Source organism: Amaranthus tricolor, chromosome 10, assembly GCF_026212465.1.
Source record: "Amaranthus tricolor cultivar Red isolate AtriRed21 chromosome 10, ASM2621246v1, whole genome shotgun sequence".
NCBI classification, from domain to species: Eukaryota; Viridiplantae; Streptophyta; class Magnoliopsida; order Caryophyllales; family Amaranthaceae; genus Amaranthus; species Amaranthus tricolor.
This window is the reverse complement of record NC_080056.1, coordinates 11,746,286-11,766,539: the sequence shown is the minus strand read 5'-3', so window position 1 is coordinate 11,766,539 and position 20,254 is coordinate 11,746,286. Positions and strand designations below refer to the sequence as shown.

General features: G+C 33.9%; 1 protein-coding gene across 1 annotated transcript; it reads right to left on the bottom strand.

Annotated features, from left to right (window-relative positions):
* Window positions 1–2,776: 2,776 nt before the first annotated feature.
* On the bottom strand, window positions 2,777–19,879 carry LOC130825060 (CLP protease regulatory subunit CLPX1, mitochondrial-like). Its single transcript, XM_057690089.1, has 14 exons — window positions 18,835–19,879; window positions 18,326–18,384; window positions 17,614–17,711; window positions 14,247–14,326; window positions 12,108–12,158; window positions 10,389–10,463; window positions 10,226–10,303; window positions 5,638–5,694; window positions 4,478–4,548; window positions 4,289–4,388; window positions 4,109–4,213; window positions 3,618–3,680; window positions 3,387–3,509; window positions 2,777–3,286 (listed from the first exon to the last, which is right to left on the bottom strand). Exons 1-14 carry the CDS (start codon window positions 19,375–19,377, stop codon window positions 3,071–3,073), a joined length of 1,719 nt encoding a protein of 572 aa, XP_057546072.1. The 5' UTR covers window positions 19,378–19,879; the 3' UTR covers window positions 2,777–3,070.
* Between the last annotated feature and the right edge of the window lie 375 nt (window positions 19,880–20,254).

Genomic DNA, 20,254 nt, shown 5'->3' with positions numbered 1-20,254 from the left:
GGCGATAGATTTGAATACTTAAGATAAAGAGAGAGTACAAATTTGTGAATGAGATTAAAACAACGAGAGTAAGATCATTTGTCAAAAAAAGAAAAAAAGTGTAAAATTAATTAGACAAATTAAAATCAAAAGCAATGCTAAATGAAAGAAACGCATAAAACACTTCCTAGTAGTAGCTGGTAGTACACATTATTAGAAAATTCTTATTTCTTGGTGTACTTAAATTTGTATTGTGCATTAGTTAGGCGTTACTTCTCAACAAAAGTTCAAGAAAGAATTTTAGTAGTAATTAGCAAGTTTCCTTTTCAGTTATATTTATATTTATAGGAGGGAGTATGTATATAAATTTGGTGGTAATTGATAAATATGAATATGACAAGTTTTACTCATCATAAATGATTAGTATTTAATAAGTATGATTAAGCTTGTCACTCATTGTGAGGTTTATGTTCTGACTTAATTCAAATCTAACCTGTTTAATTGATTGGATTAAAAATTACAACTCTAACCTAATTTATTAGAATAATTAGTGATATTGAAATATAGTACTTTCTATGTCTCTTTAAATTTACACTTTATTATTTAAATATGTAAGAGCATTTTAAATTATATGATGCAAATTCAAAACAACGAAAAAAGTACTTTAAAGGTTGGATTAGGTTTATGATGGTGCTCAATGCTCAAATAGTCATATTGATTTGCTTTTAGATATCTTAGTTTTTACCTAAGTTTAGTAGTGTGCAGTGTACTTACTACTTTACTAGCTACTAGTTAAGTGGTTGAATTAAGTTTATGTTTGGGTGCGTAGTTGCTTGCCTTTTTTTAGGAATGGATATGGATCAGATTTAGATTGGTTTCAATTAGATTCAGATTTAAACTCTATTTTTTTTAATTAGACCAGAATTTAGATTTATAGGGTTTGAAAATTTTGGACTCAAACCCAGATCGTTAGGTCAGGCTGTTTATGGTCTGGATCAATGTCCAAAATAATAATTTGTTTTTTTTTTCATGATTTTTTTAAATATATTATACAACTTTCATCCATTTGTATAAAATTATCTAAACATGTTTAACTAACAAGGATCCTTTAATACTTTATACTAATTGAGCGACCAAATATACACATATTAGCTAATATATAATTTTGAAAAAAATATATAAATGGGTCCATGGGACAGATCTGAGTTGGATTTGAATCTCATGCATATGGACTCGAACCTAGACCCGGACGCTAAGGTCGTGGACTCAGATCCAACTCGGACCCATAAAGTCTAAAAGTAGTTAAATCCAACTCTTAAATTAGCATTGGATTGAATTTAGACCCTTAAGATCCAAGAACCATGTCCATCCTTAGTGGCTTTCACAATTGAATGGTTCCTCTCTCTTGCTATTCGTGTAAAATAATAGTGACAGTTTATTATTATAGAAAATATTGAATTAACCTTTATTTAAATTATTTTTTGCAATGGACAATATATAAGATTATTTAATGCCAATTTTTCTAGTAATTTAAAACAATAGAGATAATCAGCTAACCTCTAACACAATTGCATAACTACTTTTATAGTTAATGCACATATTTGTGCAATTAGTGATCACTGTTTATGAATTAAAAAGAATAATTTGTCAATTACAGTTTTAAAGTTTAGCACTTTTACAAATTATAATCTTAACATTTATTCTTTGCTAATTACAGCCACCAAAATATCAAGGTTTATAAGTTTAAGCAAAAACACAGAGGTTGGAATTCTGTGTTTTTGGCCTGAACTTGTAAACTTTAATACTTTGGAGGCTGTAATTCGCAAAAAATAAACATTAAAGCTGTAATTCACAAAAGTGTTAAACTTGAAAACTGTAATTCGCAAATTATTCTTATTTGAATAAAAAATTATTAATCATATATATGTAATCAAATTATTATAATATGACTTCTAAATCATATTGAAACTACAAAATAATTTGTTTTAAAAACTGTATAAGTGTTACTAATGTTAAATTGAAATACATATTACTATTTATAATTATAACTATTACTAGTACAAAACACAACTAACATCATCATTTTAAAAAATTGCTTAAGTGTCTCTTCCTTAATACAAGTTTTTCCTCTAAAATTAAATGATGATCTCATTGTTATTACTCCCATAAATTATTTTCACATCTTTGACTTACTACAATCTGATTATTATTTTTTAAATTCTAGGTCACATTATTTAATATATTAGAAATCATATATTTTATTTTATTTTTTCAATTATTTATAAAATCTTTTCAATTTTATTTATTAACTGAGTATTATTTGACATATTGGATATTTTGAGATGGTTAAAGTATAATATACTTTTTGTCTTTTGTCGTGATTTATTTGTATTAACAAAATTTTCACAATCACATGCCTGCACAATACAAAATATTATACAATGTACGTAATATATACAACTGTTGAGAGTGAAATGAAATATAACTGTAATGTAAAATTTATTTCTTAAAATTTTAATTTATTAGTTTATACAAATATTTCAGAAATTCAAAAAAAGCCATACATCACATGGGCACTATCTAGTAATATATATAAACATAGTCATAAAATGAGACACTAAACAATATAGATTAAATTGAAAGGAATATCTTTTAACGAGCTATGGTCATTTTTATTCCACTACAACAATCTCATTTTGTTTACAAAATTCATTCAAATGCATTACTATTTAAAATGTAGTATTACACAATAATAAAAAATTATGATTAAAATTTCAAAACCATAAAAATGACATGGTTGTGATGTAAAACTTGGTTAAGAGTAATATCTTAACAAAGTTATTCCATTTGGCCATTTTCAGGAAAAGGGACAAAGCACTATGATGTACAAACAAGTTCATTTTCTCAAAGAAAAGGGAGTAGGCATTTAAAATTTGTAGAAAATGATAAAAATATTTATATGTTCCTATTTTAGTCCCCTTTGCTCCTTCAGTTAGCTATCTTCTATAAAAGGATTACTCTTATTTTGTACTTTCATAAATACTGTACAATGATCAAAATACAAATGGGATGGATCCCTTGATCCTTAATTTTACATACTTGCAACAACAGAAGGCAGCTCCGGTTCTGCCTCGGCTTCTCCTTCTGAACCTTCAACATCTTTTTGTTTTTGTTGTGAAAGATATCGGTCCAACGCTCCCTTTCCATTGAGAATTCTACCTCCACGTCCTTTCCCCTCCAATCCTACCGCTTCTTCATCGACAACGACAGCATCAATGATATCGTCACCTGTTCTTGTATCAGGAATCTGCATGGCATAATGTAGTTGATAAGAACTAACATAATAATCCCATCCCGAAGGAAACATCTGAATAAGAAAGAGACGAAGGGACGTGATCACGTTATACCTCGTACATGGCATCCATAAGAATGTTCTCCAGTATAGCCCTCAATCCCCGAGCCCCTGTATTCTTACTGATTGCCCTTTTGGCAATTAATCTCAATGCCTTGTCCGTCAAGTGTAGTTTCACCTTAAACGAAAAACAAGAGAATCAGCATAAATATCCTCGATTGTGTTTCGGTTTGAATAGTTAAAACCCGTATTAGAGAGGGAAGCATGAAATGGAAACAATACGTACTCCGTTCATTTGAAACATCTTTTTGAACTGCTTCCCTAGAGCATTCTTTGGCTCCGTCAGAACCTATACAACAATTATATCAATGCAACTGTGTCAGCAGTTTTCAACTGAGATAGGAAAAAACTCAAAATAAACTGATAGCGATTCAGTGGTCCAACATGGACGGTATTCAGAGAACAAAATTTTTGCTTCCATTTTTGGAAATTTTGTATATTTTAGCAAATATTTAGGGGGGCCATCAAACATGCCATTCTTCACTCTTACTATCCGAGTTATCTACATGAAAAATTTCTTGAAAAATATGCTCCGTATCCTCCAATACCGACATAAAAAACAACTTTTTCGTTCCACCAGAGAAGGCTACTTTGTCTTAAAGAGAATTAAGTCGTATCAAGGCGGAATTTAACCGTTCCCAAGATTCATGTTTTTTACATTTGTATGTGCCCAAATATCATAAACGAGTAGTTCATACATAAAGAAAAAGTATTTACCTCAACAAGTTGATCTTCGGTAAGGGCTGACAAATTAACAAGGATAGGAAATCTTCCAACAAACTCGGGTATCAAACCATAGGCGATAAGATCACTACTTTCTACCTGGTATAAGCAAACAACACATACATTCAGGTGGCCTTCAGAGAATTACTGAACTTAGACTCGCATCAAACTTACATTATCCAATAAAGATGAAGTTATAGCAGCACTTGTTGGACCACTTGCTCGCATGTTTGCACGTACAGGAGCACCAAAACCTATAGAAGAATCGTGGCGCCTGGAACACGATATCAACTGTTTCTTCAGCACCATAAACATCTCATATTTGTAAAGGAAGAAGTGAAAAACAGAACAAATATATAAAACCTTTCTGAAATGGTTTTCTCCAGGTCAATAAAAGCACCCCCACAGATGAAAAGGATATCTTTCGTGTCAATCTGCCAATTAAATAAACCAAGAATGAAAAACCATCAACAGAAAGTATATATATTCTCAACGCTACAATATTCCCAGGCTGGGCCAGGTGTGATCTTGCGTCTTACTGTCTAAGCATGTCAAAGTACATAAACTTCAGCCCGCTAATTGCTCTTAACAAAGCCTTGGCATAGTGGTAAAATACGGTAACAGTCACGATTGCAGTAGCAGAAAGGTGGTGCGGCAACGGGAGTGATGCGGTTATTGTAACACCTACATATCCGTCGAAACCATAAGATATTCTTTGACACAGTCCAAAACGCGGTTTATTTACACCTTTATAACGTGGGAAATATCGATTCGTTTTTTTTTTTGACAACCTTGACAATGCGCCCGACACAATGTGTTGTAACCTTGTTTTTACACTATTTTAGCGATTCAGGTTTTGAAGTTCTACATATAATTCTTTTGTTTCTAATTAATGGCAACCATTGACCAATTTATGCGGGAGCTTTTTAGGTAAAAGGTTGAAAAAATTTAGAGGAAGTACGTCTGAATCAGTCATTATAATCCATTGTGTCAAAATATCCAATATGCATCTATGCTACCTGGTAACTGAATATCCTCGTAGCTCTAATGTTCTGGCTAGCTGAAGGAAGTCATGCAACGAATGTCAATGGATAGCTCGATTATCCAACCAAGAGGTAGAGTAAAGACCAACTCAAATATACTTATCAGTTATGCCATTATATATTCCATCAATTTAATGTAGCATTGACAATAATGAGCTACGCTTGGAGACCATTGTTATTCAAATAATTAGAAGAAAAGGAACTGGCAAGTCGCACATGCAACTGGTTGACAATTGCACCTATTTTATACCAACCCAAAACCTTATTTATTTGATTTAACTAATTTAAATATTGTTTGCACAAGACATAAAACGGGCAATTAAAATTGAATGACTTCAAGAGTTCTCTCTCCTCACTCTTTTAATTAAATTTCTTATGAAGGAGGGCAACATAGTGAGGAATGGAAGTTATCAAGTACGCAAATCATTTATGTTGAAACTAAAAAAAAAAAAAAAAAGATTAACTTTAATACATTAATACCTGAATATTGTCACCTCTAGGGTGCTTCCGAGCTCCTTTCTCGGGAACGTTGACAATCTGGTCAAGAAAATATCAAATATCAGCTAATGAAATACTGTTCACTTAGCTAACAATACCAATAAAACTGAGAAAGCTCAATAGCTCATGCAACTTAATGTGACAAAAGGCTCTCCGAAATTCCAACTATAGCATACAGCAATTCAGAAGAATATAATTGTATAAAATAGAATGAGTTTCTTTTATGTACCTAGGAGCAATAGAAAAATCCAAATTCCACTAAATTATTTCTTAGGCTAATCAACAAAAGGATTGGACACACTTAAACTATGTTTGAATAAGAGAAAATTGAGGGAAATGGAGGGATTGCATTTCCCTTCCCTCATTTAGATACCAATAAGGGAAGGGAGGGAAATGGAGGGAAAGGAATTAGAAGGAAGACCTCATTCCTTCTCATATTAAACAAATCCTTATAACATTGAAAATTTGGAGGGAAAACACACCAATCTCCCCTCCCCTCCTCTTCCCTTCATTTCCTTCCAAAAAGTTATCCAAACATAGTGGTAGGAAATATTCTTCTACATAACATTTCAAACAGAAAGTTCAGCCATGCAACTCATTGCTGCTCACAGCTCCAATCATTGTCTGCTCTTGAGACAATCAAATAGCATAACACTATGTTTGGATAACAACTTCAAAGAGAAAAAAAAAAAAAAAAGGAGAGGAAAGGGGAGGGAGGGAAGGGAAAGGAAGGGAAGAGAAATGGGAGGGAAGGGAAAGGAAGGGAAGAGAAAAGGGAGGGAAGTAACTTTTGTTTCTTTAGGAGGGAAGGGAAGGGAAGGAAAGGACATAAAAATTTTCCCTTTAAATCTTTCCAACTTTAAAAAGATTGTTAACTTAACAAAAATCATTCATCCAATCCCTCCCCTCCAAATCCCTTCCCTCCCATTTCGTTATCCAAACAAGAGTTTCTTCATCCCACCAAATACGTTCCCTTTCTTTTCCTCCATTTCCTTGCATCCAAACACACCCTAAATGTTTTGAAGGCATTAGCAGAGCCTTTATTCCAAGTTCTAACCAAATCATTCAAATTAGATCACAGCAGCCACCTCACAGTTACAACAAAATAAAAAAAAATGAGCAGCAGTCCCATCTAACAGAATACATCTGGGCAAAAAAAACATGGCATTGTCATCCTAACAAACTTGAACCTCGGGAAGCATCTTAACAGCCTTGATATTGGAATGGTCAAATAAGCTACACCAATTTCCTTTGTCTACCTTGGAATCTTCAAATATTCCTTTCTCCAAGTCCTTTTAAGCCTCCAACTTTGAACTAGCCATACCACCAACTTATCTCCTGAGGCAACAAGCACGATTTGTTATCCCCAATCCCCCAGGCAATGGTTTTTGACCAAAAATCCCTAGTATAGTCACACGACATCCCTCTTTGGCTCTATCTGATCCTCCTCTTATGCACAAGGGGCATATTTAGGCATAAAATTCGCTTTCTTTCGTAGATTACATCTGTAGCAGTCTTTTCAAACTGCATATCAAGCTATCCTAAGGCTCGTTCAAGAGTCCATCCTACTTCCGAGTACCATTGTCATGGCATCAAAAAGACAGACATGCCTATCAAGCAGACTGGAAAAAGTTGAACTACCAAGAGGAACTCCAATTACCATATCAGAGCGTTCCTCTCCACACAAGCACTATTCACTAAAATTGTCGCTTTAACTCCCCCACATCATCAAAGATAAGGCTCGACTTACTCAGACCAATGTCACATGATTCGTGATTCAGTCTGATTCGTTGTATAGATTCGGATTCACGATTCACTAGTCGGTAAATTTGTTGTTCGTTCGCTTAAGTTGTTTGGTTCGATTTTTAGGTTCATGATTCGTACAGTTGATTCGATAGAGTTTTTAATACTATTTATTCGACAAAGTAGAGTATAATCAAATAATACTCCCTCCACACCAATATAATTGTCACATTTCATTATTTGGCAAAACCATATCAATTGTCACATTTCTATTTTTGTCAATCTTTTTTTTATCTAAATATCCTTAGTTCACACAAGTAATTACGAATATACCCACATATACCTTACTTACCCAACTACTCTTCACTACTTACCCTTCACTAATTACCCTTCACTACTTACCCAACTACCACCTTTTTAATGGACCCCACACCACTCTTAATATCCGTGCCCAAGCAAATGGGACATTTATATTGGTGTGGAGGGAGTATTAAATTTGAATGTACTTATTTAATAATATTAAATTTGAATAAATAACAAAAGAATAAATAAAAAAATTAGAGTTAAATAAATGAAAAAGCTTTTTGAAAAGAGGAAAAGTGAACATATAATTTAAAAAAGGAAAATAGAAAGGAACGGTAATAAAGTAAGTTAACAATGAAAAAAGTATAATAGAAAGAAAAGCGAAAGAAAAAAATACAAATAATATATGGATGTCAACATCCTACCATAAATAAGGAGCTTTGACCTTTCCACTTTCCAAGAAAGAAAAAAAAGGTATTGTTTTCTTCTACCTTCTTCTTCTTCATCTCTCTTTTGTGTTTTTTTTCTCCGTTTTTTACTTTTCTGGTGCTTTTTTTGTCCATTTTTCTCCTTCTCATCCTTTCATGCAACAACCAGTATGGGCATTTGATCTTAACGATTGGAATCGCAAACCAAAGAGAATCAACCGGCGAACGAATCCCGGTTGGGCCAGTCGAACTGAACCACGATTCGTGGGTAAAAGGACCGAATCATGTGACACCGACTCAGACTAATATATAAAACATAACATCTAGAAAACTTGGGTGCAACCGTAAGAAACAAACTAGCCTCCCAAACAAAGTGGGCATGTGGTTTATCACAATGGAATGGAAAGCAATTAAAAATCAAAAGAAAGGAAAGCATGACACCCAAATCCCTTTACATAATTGGAAGGAGAAGGAGTGGTTTACCACAATGGAATGGAAAGGAATTGAAAAGCAAAAGAAAGGAAAGGATAACACATTCAAATCCCTTTACATAATTAGGAGGAAATGGAAAGTGAATTGGAAATGAAACATTAATATCAGCTATTGGTTTGAAAGGGAGAGAATGAACTCCTTCCTTCTTCTACCATATGGGAGTATCAACTTCAACATTTCCATTCCCAGCAGTCAACTTCAACTTCAACATTTCCATACCCATCAGACCTCACATCGCCTTCAAGGCTTCAACAGCCCCACCATGGTAGCAACTTGCAAAGTGCTTAGTGATGGACCATGAAAGCTTTAGATGTGGAATTTACATTGCAGAATTTAACACTATACCTATAATTTCTGCTACTAAATGTAAGTCTCACTCTCCCACTTTTTCGCTGCTCATTCTTTGGATTTCTGATTTTCACATCTAAGAGAACTTCTCCATAGTTGTTGTGCATTTCTGCAGGGGCGGTGAGGGAGTCCGACAGGGAGGCTGTTAGAAGCTGAGATAACTAGAAGAGAATCCAGTAGTCACCTTAATCATGACATAGTGAATAATTTTTTCCTATTATAGTACTTTCAAGAGTACGAGCCATATATATAGCGTGAAAGATGACCCAAATTTGACAGAAATTAACTATTCCACCTCCGGACCGATTAGCACTATGTATGCCTATGACCTTCAGCATTCTAATAAAAATTTACTTGCCACGTTGTTGATCACTCATATGTAAGTAAGCAACAAGGATTCAGCCTGAATTCAATCATATAAGCAGGAGCTTCATTCTTGGGCACCAATGTTTTATGTTTACTTGTTTCCAAAAATTCCTCAATGGAAAAAAAATCATTCATAAAATCTTTTATTCTGTGCAGCCTTTTATATCAAAAAAGTAAAATCATCAGTCCTCATAGCTTTGCGAACATCAACAATGTTCAAAAACCTCACATGTAGCCTTTTTCTGAGGTGATCCCACACCAGCATGTGTCGCAAACATCATCAAGAATCGCATGAATATTACTCAGAGTTCCAAGTAGGAGTAGGTAGTCATCAACACACATACACACAGCCTTATCTATCTCCAATTCTCCAGTATTTAACACATCTATCTTAGATAGGGCCCAGTTCATGATCATTTACCTTTCATATTCACACAGTAATGTTTAGTACTCTGCCTACTCATAGTAAACAAGATAAATCCTGACTACAAACCTTGGGTAAGATCAATGTCACATGATTCAAGAATCTCCTTGCGAATCGCAAATCAAAAAAGCAAATTATAGTCAGTTTTAGGCTATTTTAAGGTCATTTTGAGAGAATCGCGAATTCAAGAAGCGAATTAACAGGCGAATTATGTTACATTGGGTAAGATGATTCCAACACAAGTGGCATCATCAAAATCTTGAAAGCTTTATATTAAATATCAATTTATCTTGCTTCTAAATACTGACTCAAATAAGCACAAAGCAGCATCAATAACATGCAGAAAAGCAAAAGGCAAAACTGCATGACACCTATGTTTCTCATACCAACAAAACAAAAAAGCATTTCTAGTAATTGCGAGTTCTTAATAACACAACATATGTCAGACAGCAACAAATAGACTTACAGTTCCTTCCAACATTTTCAGTAGTGCCTGTTGGACACCCTCTCCTGAAACATCTCTACTAATATTCATGCTCTCAGCCTGCAATTTCAACAAATCAAATTTAGTTGTGTAAAAATAAGAGTTGACTGCAAAACCAGCATAACACGATATAATTAGAGAAAACCTTTTTTGTTATTTTATCGACTTCATCGATGTACACAATGCCTTGTTGTGCAGCAGCTACATTATAATCAGCAACCTGGAACATAAAACGCAGAAGAATATAGCATATGTTTCCACATAGAAATCATCAACTCTCCATCGAATATTGGAGTTCTAGTCAACATGCATTGAGCTAAATGTCACCTAAAAGCAGCTAAAAAATCACAACATTGCTTGAGTGACTATAATGGCCAGCTTTTCCTAATAATTAACTAAGCACTTAGCAGAAAGATCGTTCATACCGCAAGTGTAGATGTGCAGTTAATTTTCAAAAGAGAAGCAAGGCTATTAGTTACTTCCTATGTCCCTTTGCTTTTGCCACTAAAAGTGATATTTCCCGTCAAACATGTCACTATCAGTGGTAATTTCAAAGGGATAGTTGTACTACTAACTCTAAACAAGTAACAACAATAGAACACACAAATATCAATAAATGCATTGATGCCCTCTCCATCCATGAAAGCTCACACCAAGAAAACTACGAAATGGCTAGCATTGGAATAGAAATGCATATTTTAGCTTTATTAATTTCCTCACTATCCTCCAGTCTCAGTTCCACAAAAACGAGAAACTATCTAAAGCAATGTAACATGCAACTAGAGTAGCCAATGTTTAAAAGTTTGACTCCGTGTCCAAGACTAGATAGAAAGCTCTTGAAGAAGGTAACACTTTCAATAAATGAAGCTCTTTAGAACATAAATTATAGGGAAAGGTTCTAGAGTGAGTTGGTGAAGAAAAATTTAACACTGTCTCTTGTCTCGTATATTCAACAAACAGAGGGGGTGTTTGGTATGACAAGTTAAAATGTAATGGAAAGGAAATGCATAACTAGAGCTAAGGGTAACGGTAAGTGTTAATGTTATTATTAGTTTGGTATAAAGAGAGCGAAGGGAATGAGGTAAGAGAATTTGTTACACCACTATTACAAGCGGTAACAAATTAGAGGATTTTATTTCATGAAAGTAACCTAAACGATTACTTTAGAGTCGAAACAAACAATATGTAACGGAATGAGTTATGCGTTTCTGTTAGCGACCTTCAAAAATGGATACCAAACACGCCCTGAGTACCTTTTTCTTTAGGGTCACCTAATTAAAGGATTCAATAATTTGTTTAAAACTGTACTCACTTTACAGAGAACCAACAATGAATAGTAGGCATGAGCAATAATGCCAAAGCCTTAATCCCACTAATATGATTCGACTACATATACCAAAACAAATCAACATCAGAGATCATCACTAACAATAATTATACTTCATTTGACCTTATCCAATACTAATATACAACTAAGAAAATCAATTCAAATGATCATCCACATATATTCTCCTCCTCCATTAATTCTTATCTAGTGTCATAAGCTCTTACAAATCCCAATTTTTTATTGCTAAAACAGAACCACAGAAAAAATATTTTGTCCTCACATTGCTAGCACTTTCCTCATTTTGTCAACTCGTTATCACTGACATTTAACAAACTTATATTGTTGTATTATTACTAATACAACTTGTACTGTCAAATAAAACTTTATCCAGTCCTCATGAACTTAAACATGCTTCCATGAATAAAATGCACCAAACCTAATTGGACATGGGGCCAAGTAATGAATTTGCCACCAAAAAAATTCTTCAACCTAAACATCATAAGCTTGGCATCTTTCACAAGGAAAATCAGAAATTACCATGAGAAGCTTGTATAAAATTGACTCCACATCTTCACCAACATATCCTGCCTGCAGGTATCAAAGTATCACATATGTTAGAGGCAGCTGACAAATTATAACAATGTTTAATAAGAAGAACACCATCAGGAGTTTCTCATACTTGATCCCAGTCAAATTCAACTTTAATATTGGTCAATCTATTGAAGCAATGATAAAATTTACCGTAAAGGCACAAATACATGTATCTCGTACATAACTAATGCTAAACACTATTGACAGTGGTGTCGCAATCATGGAAAAAAACCGCGGTCATGGATGCATTTGCGGAAACAAAACCAGTATAGCGGAAAACGTCTATGATGAACTAATAACGCGAATAGCTGCCGATGCGGTGTGAATTTTTGTAAAAAAAAAAAATAACATATGGGGAGTTTTGAACCTAAAATTGCATTTTTATTGCTGAACAACTATTATTATGCAATAATATGCCCATATCTATTATTATAGCACTATTTGAGTACTTTTAGTGGATTATTAATTCAGTTATAATTTAAGTATTTTGTTTAAACAACTATAATTATGAGTAACTATAATTTAAGTGATGATTAAAGTTAATGGGTAATAATGAAATTTTAACAAAAGAGACAAATATAATTGTAACGATGAAATAATAGCCGTTACACGTTACATAACGGTCAACGCAGCGTTTTAACCGTGAAAATTCATGCACCGTTATATAATAGGATTCAAAGTCACGAAAAATCTCAAACTAGGGGCGTTACGTAACATATTGGAGGAGTTTCTATTCCATGGTCATGATGGCACAAAACCCCAAACCATATGTTCTTAAAAATTAACTTAGGAAAAACATTAGTTGAAAGAATGGTGCCGCAAAAAAAGAAGGAAAAGAAAACACAGCTATATGCCCAATTCCCGGGATTTATCCATCATATATTTAGACTAACATAGAGGTTGGTTCCTTGTAGTAAAGTGATGAGCTACCAAAGATAGGCCAACCCAAGCCACAAATTAATCTACATGAAACTACCGTCGCATGAAGGAGGAAGTTCCATAATTTAGGCAAAGTCTGTTATAAAGATAGCAAAAATTTTAGGGGGGTCATTTTTTAGCATTCCCCTCCCCCATTACTAAATATACTAGAACCAAAGTATGACATTTCATCATCCACTCAAAGTTTATAATAAATAATCAAACCAACAATTGTTAGAGTTTTGGACACAATCTACTTCTACCACAAATTAAGCAAGGTAAGCGCATTTAAAAGAATAAGGTACATATTAGATTACTTTTATATAAGCACAAGTCGATAGATGTGAAACTAATAGTTTTAATACACTTCGAGAAATATTTTGGCCAGATGATTGATATACAAATTATAACAAAGTGGTGTAATGAAAATAAATAATCGGTTGATTGTAGCTTGGCCACAAAAGTCAAGCTAGTCTATTAACCAGTGTCGCATTGTTTGCAGTTCGTATTGTTCGTTGACAGATTCAGGTTTGTTATTACTAATTAATAGACCAGCTTGACTTTTGTCTGACACTGGTTAATACACCAGCTTGCAGTTTGCGTTAAAGGTTTGTGGTTATTATTATTAAACAGTGTCACATAGTTTGCGATTGCTAGAATAACCAATTCAGAAGTAGAAGACAAAACAATAAATCCGATTGGACTCGATAGTCCCCAACTACATGGACAACTAATCCCAATTTGTTATTTTATCTTCTACTTCTGATTTATTCAACGGATTATTCAACGGATTTGAGCAGTAATTCATTGCGAATTTAGCACCGAACTAACCTCGATTGGGGACGATCGAATCCAATCGGGGTTTGTGGGTGAGATGGGCGAATCATGTAACACTGGGACGGACAATTTCATTTCCATTAATATTATCTCTTAGATGGCAACAAGACACTCATCACAAAGAAATGAATTATTTTGGACCATCACATGGGTCATTTCATATTAAATCACAGGCAAAGTTCATCAGAATTCCCTTCATGGTTACTTTTTAAAATGAGACAAAAAAAAATTTAAAAAAGGTTTCAAAATTTAATACTTTAATTGTTAAAAAAATAGTAACAGAAACTAAGGGCATCTTTTAATTAATAATAAATCTAAAATATGACTTACCTGAGTTAATGTGGTTGCATCTGCAATTACAAAGGGCACATTCACCAGCCTTGCCAAAGTTTTTGCAAGTAATGTCTTCCCTGTCCTTGAGAAAACACACACAAGTTCAAATGAGACAACTAAGTGGCAATTTTTCAGAGAACTAGAGCAATGTTTCAGTGTCCTCTAAACTCTAAATAGTAGCAATTGGCAATTTTTCACATAACACCCCCCCTAAGATGTGTCATAAGATGTGGCAAATAAGTTCTAGAAACCAGAAAAATTAAGACAAAAGCACAGCTTTGGCAGAGACCAATCTCACTAGAACAATAACAATTCTTATGAGTCATGCGGCATTTTCGTAGAAATTGTCTCCTACCCTACGCTATCCCCCGAGTCTAAAATTATGCAACATTACCCATATATAGCTAGAGAGGCAATTTCCAAAAGATCCACAATTTCAGAATTCAACAGAAGAATGAAATTAGTAAAATAAAAAGTTAAAGCCTTTCCCTAGACATAAGAGCGGAAAAAGGTAATACAGTACGAGTATTAAAAAACAAGAACACCAACAAACCACCCTAAAGGGTAAAATTGAGGCCAAACTGTCAAAGCGCATTAAAAGAAAAAGAAAGGAGCCACATAATATTCCACAAAAGTAACTTGAGAAAAGCAAGTGACGACAAATGAGTCCGAAAGGAAAACAATAGCAATCTTCAACCAATCTCTTCTTCTCTTCAAACTCCTCAACAGTTTCTTTGCATCTCATAAAAGGGCATCATCATGCATCCTGCTTTCTCACTATTCTTAATACTTCATTCCCAAACCCCAATTCCATATATTCTTGTTTAGTAGCACATTAAATGGATTCTTCATGACCGTTATCTTATGAGCATTTGCCTAATAAATTTAATGTATATATGACCGAATGTAAAACTTAACCTTAAAAGTGGAACCTTATTATCTCTTCTAACATTAGAGGACTCCATTTAAACCACTCAACATCAATATATGGTGAAGTAAAACATGTCTTACATCTCACATCCTTATGATATAATTGTAGGCATTGTCTTTAGTACAACATCAAGTTTTGAGATCCCAAGTCTTCCTACCTTCCTTAGACTCACATTCCATGTACTCCATTCAAAATGAGTATTTTTAAGTACGGTCCTTATAAACCTGGTATGACTCCTAAATATTGCTCCAAATTTTTGTTAGGGAAATTCCACATGGTAGCATTCAGTTTTCATGAAACGCCAGTTGTATTACATTTGTACGATTTTTCCACATAGTAGCATTCAGTTTATACACTATCTAACTGCCGTAGCATTTTCCGTTAAATTCTTGTTAATTTCTGTTTAATTCATCATTTTGTAAGATTTTTCCACATGGTAGCATCCAGTTTTTGCTCTCAAATGTTAAATTCATCATTTTAACGTTTAATTCACCAATTAATTTATCAACGCCCTTAAATGTTGTAACTATTTTATTTTCATTCAAATTGGTGGCATTATAAAGTTTAAAAGGTGCATTACAAACACTAATAAATATTTCAAAAAACACATTTAATAAGCTCAAAACGCGCATTTCATAAGTTCAAAAGGTGCATTCCAAACACTAATACATATCTACTTGATTGTTACAACATTTAAGGGCATTGATAAATTAATCGGTGAATTAAACGTTAAAATGGTGAATTAAACATTAGAGAGCAAAAACTGGATGCTACCGCGTGAAAAAATCTTACAAAATGATGAATTAAACGGAAATTAACAAAAATTTAACGAAAAATGATACGGCAATTAGATAGTACATAAACTGGATGCTACCATGTGGAAAAATATTACAAAAGTGCTACCACTGGCATTTGATGAAAACTGAATGCTACCATGAGGAATTTTCCTTATTTTTAAAATAATGTCTTTGCTACTCACTTTTACCAAGTTGTAAAGTCACTAACAAATTACACACTATGGCACTTTTCCTTTGACCATCCAAAAGATCTCATCTACAATGCTACAAGTTTACCACAACAACAACAACCAATAAAAAAAATCAAGATGAAATCCTTCATGTATCATGAGACTCAGAAGTAATAATGATTTCTCCATATCTTAACCTCCAAACTTGCACTTGGCATTCAAAAGGTAATTTAAAATCCCTAATATGTGCCTTTATCTTTATAAATGCACATCCCCCTATTTTGTCAAAAACCATGCTTGTCTTATATGCCACTAGGACTGGGGTTCAAGGCAATACCACCAAAAGCACTTACCTACAAGGCTACAACTGCAATATACTTCAATCACTCTGCTAGTACCCAAAGAACCTACTTTATTCAGACAGTATATTTATTTCCAGCTCATTGGATAATCCATTTGAATATCCCCTGACCATAAGGTATCTCTCATTAACCTCTCAAACCTATTCGCAATAGCCACCGGAATTTCGAACAAGGAGAGAATGAAAAGGGAAATATTATAAAAACAAGATTGGGTCAATGCAATCCTTCTACCAAGGGACAGACCTCCTTCACCCATCAAGGTCCTGAAATCCCCAAGAGAACTGACCTCCATAACATTGTCACACATGGTATAGGAAGAAACGCAAAAATTTAATAGGACAACGCTCAACTTGACACCCAACCAATGCAGCAATTCCTGGAGCACAATATGTGCAAGAATAATCCAGCTAAACAATAATTAGAGATGTTTATTATCAAGTTTGACACCACCTTATAGATTTTAACAAAGCAATATTCATCAATATAGTATCAAATTTTCATCATAAGACGATAGAAGTAATCATCTACATACTAAAAATGGGACACTAGGAACTCCCGTCTTCTCTCCATAATCCCTTCAACCAGCCATTTTTCCAGAAACCTCCAGAAACATCATCCACCAAAGTGAAGAGAAACATTGATAGTAGGTACCTCTAATGCAACTCTGACAACAACTAGTTTCTAAGAGGAATCTTTTTTATTTATAATTAAAACTCACACATAAAATAGCAGCCTGTAATTCAGAGCCTCCATCGGCCCTCACGTCCCTTTCTCTCAAAGTCGACATGAAGGATGACACAAAAGAAATTATCACAGATTTAAATATATTGGAAGTAGATGTCTATTTTGTTTTTCGTAATATCTATCACCATATACAGATGGTTTGAGAGCATGCACAGCCCAAGGAAAATATAAAGCAAAGCCAAAAGCACACTCTGAAACCAAAGAAAGCACAATGGCGTTCAAGCTAGAGGAATTCAAATTAGCAAACCAACCACTCCATCTTCACCACAAAGGAAAAACTAATGTAATTTACATCTGAAATATTATGAAAAACACGGAGAACATGTAAAAAAATCGGCATCAAGGATGACAACAGATTACCTGACCCTGTGGGACCCATTACAAGTATGTTGCTTTTTTCAAGCTCCACAACTTCATCAGTAGGATCTGATTTAACATTCCCTGACTCCCCTGATTGCCTAGCTTTCCATGTCACATATTAGAACTAGCTAAAATCAGCAAGCTTTTTTCACAAAAGACGAATCTTAACATGTATTAAAACTGTAACTCTAAGCAAGACAATCATGAAAATAAGGGCCTTTTGGACAGTTAACAATTGAATGTTGTATCTTATGACTCATGACATAAGACGCCAAAACAATTTATCAAAAACCACATTGTAAGACCTCAATATAATAAATTTACCACAATTAAGCATTTGTGTTTCCTCATCCTTAACAAACAATCAACTAATTGCAAGTAATACAAATCCATGTAGGATATTCCTACAAAAGGTTAGTTCAACTATTGAACGAAGATTTTATCCGCAGTATCCTTCATCATCTTGGGATACAACAGCCAAAAGCAATTTTGCCCACTGTTTAAATAAAGAGTGTCAACCGTTGGTATTTCAGCATATGTGAACTACAAAATAATAAAAATTTTGCACTATTAGCGCAATATACACCATTTAATTCTAGATCAGACTTCGTGCTTTAATATACACTCAAACAACATAACAGGTTTCATATTCCACCGCGATGCTCGCTATAACCTTTATACGAGAGACACACAGAATGCAACAAAAACACACCTTTGCAAGGCCTCATAATAAATTCTCTTATAGTGATTGTAAACAGCAACAGAGAGCACCTGCAAACAACATATCAAACAAGAAGAGTGTTACAGGATTTGGGTATTGATTTATGCATAACAAGAAACCACTAGTCAATGAAAATCAGTACTGCAGTGATTCAAGAACAAGAACTGAAACACTTTCCACATATCAATATCTGTTTCACCCTAAAAAAGAAGTTGCAAATAACCAATCACATAGTGTTTGATCATCAATAAACTAATTAATGAATACAAAACACACTACCAAACAGCCAAACAGATAATACATGTAACATAATTTTTCGAAACTCTATAAGCAACAACAAAATACATTTAATACCAATTAGGGATACTACCATAACCACAATTCTCTTTTTCTTCAGTGTCTAACATCAAACACATCAATACAAATAAATGCAATCTCACACAAACAAAAATAACAATTCCAATTTATAAAAGGTAACTAATGTGGCAAAAAGATGCTACCTTCTTAGCTTTCTCTTGTCCAATCACAAACTTATCAAGTCCTTTGCAAATCTCTTTAGGAGTAGGAAAACTACTACCCAAATTTGACCCACCCCAACACCCATCCTTTGAATTGGATCCAAACCCACCACCTCCACCCGCACCGGCATTTGAACCACCACTACCACCTCCTCCTCCACCTCCGCTGCCTCGACCTCGAACAACAACCCCATCAGATGGAGGCTGCCACAACTCTGGTGGGTCCCCAGAACACTTCAAAACACTAGCACCATAACCCAATTTCCTCTTATGATGACTAAAACCCATGAAGTTATTAAATTTATTATCATCAATGAATCCCCCACGAAGTGAAACAGGCTTAATTGACATGAAATGAAAAGGGGTGTTTATAAAGTAATCTTCTTGTCTAGCTTTGTGGATAGTGTGATAGCTTGTCATCCTAGTACCCATATGCATCTGATTCATCACAAAATGTCTGAAATGGTAAGCTGTTAACACTGCAGTTTCTTTGGTAGATTTCGATCTTAAAGCTGCTGCTGCCATGATGCCTATGAGATAAGAAAAAATTCGAAGAAAACAGAGAAAATTCAAAGAAACGGATGGATTGAGAAATTAGAGAAATTTAGACATGGGTTTTTTAGATTTGAGGATGAATCAAAATGGGTTGGACTAAGACTTTGCAAATACTTCTAATTAATATAGATATAGATGAATTAAATGGAAATTTTGAGATAAGAAAGAGATATTGTTTTATTATAAACTTGGGTATTTTTTTGAAATATGTAAGATGTAAAATGATGAAATTGGGTAGTTATTAATTTTATTGTTTTTCTGGGGAAATTAAAAACCGTAAAATTGTGAAGAAGAATGATGATGATTGAGAGGGGTAGATATTTACACACAAAGAACATGAAGATGAAGGCATAGAACAACCCAGTACTTTCTCTCTCCTCTAACCTCTTTCTTACTTATTACTTTGTTAAAACTATGTCGTTTTAGTCTTTTGTAGTCATTTGTATATTTCTTGAATCTTTCGTTTGCTTCCTGTCTAAAATTGTGACCTGTCATTTCATATTGGGGGCTTGTTTAAATGGATTTTTTTAGAGTCTATTCCCACAATATTGCAAAATAAAAAAATAATTCCCACTTTTCTTAAAATGGGAAAGTAATTCCCACTTTACCGTCCACGTAGGATTATTTTGAAAAAAAAATTTTTTTAAAAATTTTTAATATAACCGCTACTTGAGGTAGCGGTTTTGTTTAGTGAATTGAAGAAAATCGCCAGATGAAATGGCGGTTTGGTAATTTTTTTTTTTTTTAAAAAAAAAAAATTTGGGTAAACCGCCACTTGAAGTGGCGGTTTTATACGTGTACAAAACGGCAGTATCTGTTCTTTTTCTTCACTCATTTCATTTGCTTC